The sequence below is a fragment of the Oryzias latipes genome, chromosome 12 (genome assembly GCF_053564925.1).
Source record: "Oryzias latipes strain Hd-rR chromosome 12, Olatipes_Hd-rR_3.1".
Classification (NCBI taxonomy): domain Eukaryota; kingdom Metazoa; phylum Chordata; class Actinopteri; order Beloniformes; family Adrianichthyidae; genus Oryzias; species Oryzias latipes.
In genome coordinates, this window is record NC_136248.1 from 5,826,210 (window position 1) to 5,833,623 (window position 7,414).

Here is a 7,414-nt window from a genome sequence, read left to right on the forward strand (position 1 = left end):
GTAAGCTGACTGTGTTGATATAGAGAACAGTACTGAGCTACTGGGCCCAGCACATCCAGAACTATCTACTGCTTCCAGGTCCAGTGGGTGACGGGAATCGGTAATGCCAGGCATCTCACAGTTACGGTCAATGCTCCCGGTGGTTTGTTGGTGTCCACGGTGGATGATGCAAAGGGTCAGGTCAACTTCAAGGCCTCAGAAACAGGTGTGTATCTTTCCCATGCACAAAGAACAGCGTTGGAGTTTCAGGTTCGAATAGTTCTTATTATTGGTAGTTTCAAGGAACCAAAGGGTTAGGGTTAGAGATTTGGAGGTAATTGTTTTTTTCTTGATGTCATATTCAAAAAAGTATACCGAAACATGTATTTTTTTTACCTCATTATATCCAGGTTGTCAGATTTTCTGACCTTGTAAACTTTCAGTCTATCCTAACAAGCAGAATGTTATTTCCAGGCTCCTGCTTTGGTTAAGGATTATGGTTAGGGTAACTATCAGCAGCTCTGGGTTGCTGTAGAACAGCCATGTGTCTGTGCCATAGTCAGAAAGCCTCCTGGGACAAGTGGGGCTCTCTGATTGGCTGATGCAGATCATTGAGGCCTCCCCTTCAATGAACTTGCAGCTGGTTTGTGTGGATACATCAACTGTTTTGAGGCACTGTTTCTGAGTTTGTTCCCCAGGATCAGAACTGCAGACTGGTATTCCATCCAGTCATGAGTGATGCTGCTGTTTGAAGCAGTGACATTTGAGGCTCACTTAGGTCCTCTTTGGAGGCAAAGCAGGGGAGATTTGAGGGAGATTCAGGGCCAGTTAAGTTGACTGTGTTCACTTCCTATGGCAAAAAAAACAAAAACAAAACAAAATCCGGCCTTCATTGACATTCTTCTCCATGCCTGACTGAATGAGCTGGTTTAAGGAATTTAGATACACAAGTCTTTCTATAGCTGCACTTTCTGAAATTTTAGCCTATAATGTGGAGTTGAAAAGTGTGAGTAAGACGTCCTCTGCAGATAAGGATGCCTGTCTTTTCCACACCAGTGGTCCCTAATCCTACCGCTCAGTGGAACAGTTGGTATCAGGCCGCAAAGAAAGTAAAAAAACCAGACATATATTTTTTCAGTTTCATTTTTAATTTGATTCTGAAGGATGTTCTTTTTACTTTGAAAAACTACATCTACTATTTTCCCCATCACATCTGATTCATTCTTGGCGCATGTCAAGTTGCTCAATCACATCAAATATACATCCACCACAATCACATCAAATATACATCCACCACTTTCTTAAAATGGCTGCTTTAAGAAGTGAAACCCCCAAGTTGGCGGAAACGAGTTTATTTAGGAAGTTTTTTTCTTCTTTTGTTTCCAGTGAGGAAACAGAAGAAAAGATTTTGACTTTAAAGAAAAATGAAATCAGGATTTAACAGACAAAACCAGGAGTCTACACCCCAAACATGGATTTGGAGAGGATGCTGCTAATAAAGTTGCTCAAATTACAGATTCATGTTTACTATTAAATGTAAAGAATGCCAGTTTTAGTGACCTTTAAAAAAAAAAGTATCCAGGGAAACTGGAGGCAAGTCTGGCATAAACTGGTCCGGGGCCTAAAAAAGGTTGGAGACCACTGTTCTACCCCACACAGGGGAGGGTTTTCTATAAGCTAAAAAAAATTAATATTCTTTTTCAGGCTTTTATCAGATGTGCTTTAGCAACTTCCACAACCGCTTCAGCACCATGCAAATTTTCCTCAGCTTCGGTGTTTACTATGATGACCAGGACCCCTCTAAGGCAGAGAAGGAGAAGAAGAAAGAAGAACTTGACAAAGACCTAAACAATACCCTGAGCATCATTGAGGTGAACGTCCCTACAGTTCAATTTATCAACTTTGTTACTATTGCACTTTTTCTCCATTGGTTTGGCTCATTTCTTGAAACAGAAATTACATTCTCAAAACAACATGGACAAACCTCCAAACAACTTGGCAAGAAGCTCCTCTTCTTCTTGTACCGCCTTCATTTTGATTTGATCCCTGAAAATGAGAGAGGTGTCTTAGGGCCTCACCTACCACTATATAATATTGTATGGGACAATGTGAATTTCCACCGTGGCTTCTGTGTATTGTATGGACCAAGACTGGGGATGTGAGTGGCCACACCATTCTCAGATATGGCAGCACACATTGCCCCCTCGCTGGCCTGGGACATCCTCCTTCGTTAGTCAAGTTCCAGTTTCACCTGACTGCCAATTGCTGTAATAATTTTATCAAATGTTCCAAGGGATTCATATATCGTATTCATGGTATTATGTTCTGGAAAATTTTTGACAATTACACATTAGACTATTGTGCATGTGAAGACTTACACAATAAAATGATGCTGACCTATTTTGGAGCAAACAGCCATTACACTAAGAATCAACAAATGGTTTCGATCAACAAGATCTATTCATTTGGAAATTGTGCTAAATGTAGGCTACCTGTACTTAATCATTTGCAAAGATGTACTGAGACATTGAGACATGTACTAAGACATTTGCAATTTGATAACATTAATGAGAAATTCCATTCTGTTGTGAAAAATTGCCAAGTGGTTTGGAGGTTTGTCCATTTTGTTTTGAGACAACTCAGGCAACTCAGGCAACTCAGGCAACAAACTGACCTCCCCAAAGACACAAGGGAACATATGGTGGCTGATCAGACCACCTGAAAAAACAAGGGGGGGGGGGGGGGGACTAGCATGATTATACAGACATTTAACAAAGACTACACAGACCAAACACAAAACTTGGTCCCTTAGTGGAAAAGACAAATCCTCAAAAGTAGAAGAAAATGAATAATTAACAGAAGCAAAGCAAATAAACATTAAAGCAAGGCAAGGCAAGTTTATTTGTATAGCACAATTCGTACACAAAGTAATTCAAGGTGCTTCACAAAACAGAAAAATGCATTAAAATCACAATACATCATAGAAATAATCAACGTAAAATTTACTTTAAAAGAAAAGAAAAAATTTGAAAATTGATTTAAAAATAAAGGAAGGAAAGGAAAGAAAACTGCAGATAGGACCTTTCAGTCATATACACGGCTAAACAGAAATGTTTTAAGTCTAGATTTGAACATGAACACAGAAGAGGCCTGTCTTACGACTTCAGGGAGGCTGTTCCAGATTTTAGCTGCAGAATATTGAAACGCTGATTCCCCTTGTTTAGTTCTGACTCTGGGAATCAACAGGAGGCCGGCCCCTGAGGTCCTCAGAGTACGAGATGGTTCATATGGCACTAACATGTCAGAGATGTACTTTGGTGCGCGGCCATGGAGAGACTTGTACACAAGCAGAGCTGCTTTGAAGTCTATTCTTTGAGGTACAGGGAGCCAGTGCAAAGACCTGAGCACAGGACTAATGTGATCATACTTCCTGGTTCTGGTCAGGACTCGAGCAGCAGCATTTTGGATGTACTGAAGCTGTTTTACAGCTCGTTTGGAGAGGCCGGTGAGCAGGCCGTTACAGTAGTCTAACCTACTGGAGACAAATGCATTAATAAGTATCTCCAGGTCTCGCTTTGAGATTATGTTTTTGATTTTGGCAATGTTTTCCAGGTGGTAAAATGCCGCTGATGTTACTGACTTGATATGGCTGTTAAAGTTCAGGTCAGAGTCCATGCTTACCCCTAGATTTCTGACTTGATTTGAGGGTTTAAGAGACAAAGAATGAAGGTAGCTACTGACTCTTTCTTTTTGTTTCTGTGGGCCAAAAATAATAACTTCGGTCTTGTTTGAGTTTAGCTGGAGAAAGTTGTTCTGCATCCACGCACTGATCTGTTGGAGGCAGTCGCTGAGTGAATCCACCGGCCCATATTCACCTGTTGTCAGTGACACATAGATCTGAGTATCATCTGCATAGTTGTGATAAGATATGTTATTACTGCGTATTAACTGCCCTAGTGGCAGCATGTAGAGGTTGAACAGAAGGGGTCCCAGGATTGATCCCTGGGGCACACCACAAGTCAAGGCCATGTAGTCTGAGACACAACTCCCAATTTCAACAAAATATTTCCTGTCTTCTAGATAAGACTTGAGCCAACTTAGGGCAGATCCAGAGATGCCAACCCAGTCTTGGAGTCTGTGCAAAAGGATCCCATGATCAACAGTATCAAAGGCAGCACTCAGGTCTAGCAGGATTAAGACAGAGACTTTTCCATCATCAGTGTTCAGGCGGATGTCATTGGTTACCTTGATAAGAGCAGTTTCAGTGCTATGATGGGGTCTAAAACCTGACTGGAAAACATCAAATGAATTGTTTAATAAGAGAAAATCAGTGAGCTGTTGGTAGACAACTTTTTCAAGGACTTTTCCTAAAAATGGCAGATTAGAGATAGGTCTGTAATTATTCAGTATAGTGGGATAAGTCCATTGGTTTCTACCCTTGGAGGCTTCTGTGGATGGCGCCTGCCCAATTGCCTGACTGGAGCATTTAAAGGCTGTGAAGACTTGACTTCCTCTTTTGGCCATGCCTCACAGCACATCTCCAGGAGCAGAACCTCAGCCACACTGGTAGGGATCAGTGGCACCCTCAGAACTGACAACTCAAAAACAGATGACATTAATTAAACAAACCCAAAATGAGTAAACTGAACAAATGTACAGTACAGACCAAAAGTTTGGACACACCTTCTCATTCAAAGAGTTTTCTTTATTTTCATGACTATGAAAATTGTAGAATCACACTGAAGTCATCAAAACTATGAATTAATACATGCGGAATTATATACATAAAAAAGTGTGAAACAACTGAAAATGTCTTATTCTAGGTTCTTCATAGTAGCCACCTATTGATTTGATAACTGCTTTGCAAACTCTTGGCATTCTCTTGATGAGCTTCCAGGGGGGCATTCCAGAAAGCAGGTTATGCTAGCTCCCACGGTAAGTTTGAGGCTAAGGAAGTCGATAACCTCAGCTTTTGGTTCCAGAAATGGAGGTATGTTTCAGGATATGTCAAGTTGCCATAGTAACTCATGCTCTGAACGTAACCTGGTCTGGAGCAGGTTTAGTTGAAGGTTAGTTTGTTTTCAGAGAGGTGAAGCAGCATGGCGTGTCCATTTGAAGATGATTTAGTGGATGAAGAAGCTCAGATAATACTTTTTCCACAGAGAGAGGGTGATAAGACCACATATGGATGTTGGAAAAATAAACTTTTTTACTTTGATCTGACTTAATTATTTGTTTCAGTTAAGATAAATCATTTTTTTTGTTAAGTCAGCTTAAAAAAACAACAACATAGTTTTCAGACAGTTATTTTACTTTCATTGAAATTAATTCAATTAAGTAAGTGTAACTTTGGTGCTGCTGTTAGATCGGCACCGCAAGGGACTGTGGGATACATTCCCTTTGCCTGTCTGGACGGATTTGGGTTTAAGTGTGTGTTTTTTACCAAATGTGTTTAGTTGTTTAGCTGTTTTACTGTGTTTTGCCGTGTTATTTAGTCCTACTATGCTTAAGTCTCTGCACCATGAGTGAGAGTGAAGGAGAGGATGATGAGTTTTTATAGCACCCCTACCAATTCCCTGTATAATGACAATGATGGAAAATTCTTTAATGAATTTATGCACTCCGTGCATTTTTTCCCATCCTTTTTATTCTTATAAAAATGAGCATATCTGCCGGCTCAAACTTAGACATATGAGAGTTCAAGAAATATAATTAATTAAGATGAAAAAAATATTAATTGAATTGGAGTAATATGACATTTAGTTTGATAAATACGTACATTTGAGTTGTATAAACAATTATTGAGTTTTTGGGACGTAAAAAATTAGGTTGAATAAATTTAACTCAATTACTTGTTACCAATAGATGTAATTCATTTAAGTTGGCAAAATTGGATAAGTTACATATATATATATATATATGCGTCACATGGAAAATGGAAACAAGATCAGAAACTTGTGCGTTTACTTTGTCTGCTCTTCTACTACAAGCAGAAACTCTTTCTGTTGCTGATGCATCCGTGTTACTTTTTTGATGGACGTATAATCTTCATACGCCGTCATTAAAATCTCCAACTCCGTCTCACTGAAGTGTAGCGCTTTCTTTTTTTTTCACCACGCGTTTCCATGGTGACTCCAGAAATTGGCGATCCATTGAGAATGTCTTTATGTACTTGCTGTGTACGTGCATTAACCCAGGGTTACCAAGTCGAGCGTAATTACGCCAACTCATATCCGGTCTTTTGGAACCGACATACCCAGAGTAAACAAGACAAGAAAATAGGCCAAGAAAATAGTTCTGGGCTGGCGCCACGTATTTTGAAAATTACGTGCCAATAGACACTTTCATGAAAGTATATGTTAAAATATCTGCTCTGGTTCTGGAGAGGGAGGGTTGACTCTGGTAACTTTTTAAGGAGATAAAATTCTGTCTCAGCTTTGTTGTTTGTGAGAACTTTAAAGCAGAGATGCAAACATGAACGTAAACTGCCCTGATCTTATGCTCCCAGTTTCTTACTCCTGTAATGCCTTTTCCTCCCCAGGGTTCCACCAACAGAGTGAAGAATTTTGTCTTCCACATGTTTCGTTATTACGCATTTGGCCGCATGAAAAAGAGCTCTGACTACTACATTCTGCGCTCTAACTCAAAGTACATGACATGGTGGTCCGTGGCCCTCAGCCTACTCATCGTCACCTCCGGGTACCTGCAGCTACGCTTCCTAAAAAGCCTGTTTGTGAGCAGGAGTGAAGACACAAAACCCTGCTGACTGTGGCTTCATTCTGAGCAGAACCAAGTCCTTCCTGCAAAGATTTGCTGAAGAGTTTTGATCAAAAATAAAAATAAAACACTGATGGTTGTCCTGCGTTAGTGATGTTCTTCTTTGTATCTTTTGTATTTGAGGCTAAGAGAGAAGGAGAGATTTTAAAGATGGGGGTAAGGATACAAAAGAAAGGGGAGTAAAAGGGGGTTGAATGAGTTGGAGGATGATTAAGAAGTAGAGGGGGTGGGAATCCATAGTTTATGTGGTCAAAGTCAAAAAGCCATAATACCTGTATATACTGTACATTCTAGCCTGAACATTAAGACAGTCCCATTAGAACTCTTCACAGAGACCTTCTGTTACCATGCAGATTCCTGACAACAGTCCTTACAAGTTCTCCAACAGTTCAAGAAAAACCTTACTGACCCAACATAAGCAACAAAACAACCACTGACCTGATGAACATAAGCCAATTTCAATTTAGAAGAAAAGGATAGCTACACATTGCATTATTCCCGGATCCCACTCGAGAGATTTCAAAGTCCAGTGAGGATTGTTGTCTACTTCCAGACCTAATTTAAAGTGTGATGTTTAGCACTCCAAATCTGAACGATGCCACAAGGACTGATAATGTTTGAGAGGACAGAAACTTACCTGATTGGGGAAACTCAAATA

The 7,414-nt window shown here is 40.1% G+C and overlaps 1 protein-coding gene across 2 annotated transcripts in view; it reads left to right on the plus strand.

Moving 5' to 3' along the window:
- Positions 1-6,846, plus strand: part of tmed6 (transmembrane p24 trafficking protein 6) — a 36,364-nt gene extending 29,518 nt beyond the window's left edge. For both annotated transcript variants that reach the window (XM_078955708.1, XM_004075077.5), the window contains exons 2-4: positions 79-205; positions 1,684-1,850; positions 6,521-6,846. In XM_078955708.1, coding sequence (XP_078811834.1) covers positions 79-205; positions 1,684-1,850; positions 6,521-6,745 — 519 coding nt within the window. In that variant the 3' untranslated portion in view covers positions 6,746-6,846. The remainder of the gene's footprint in view (positions 1-78; positions 206-1,683; positions 1,851-6,520) is intronic.
- Positions 6,847-7,414: the final 568 nt, after the last annotated feature.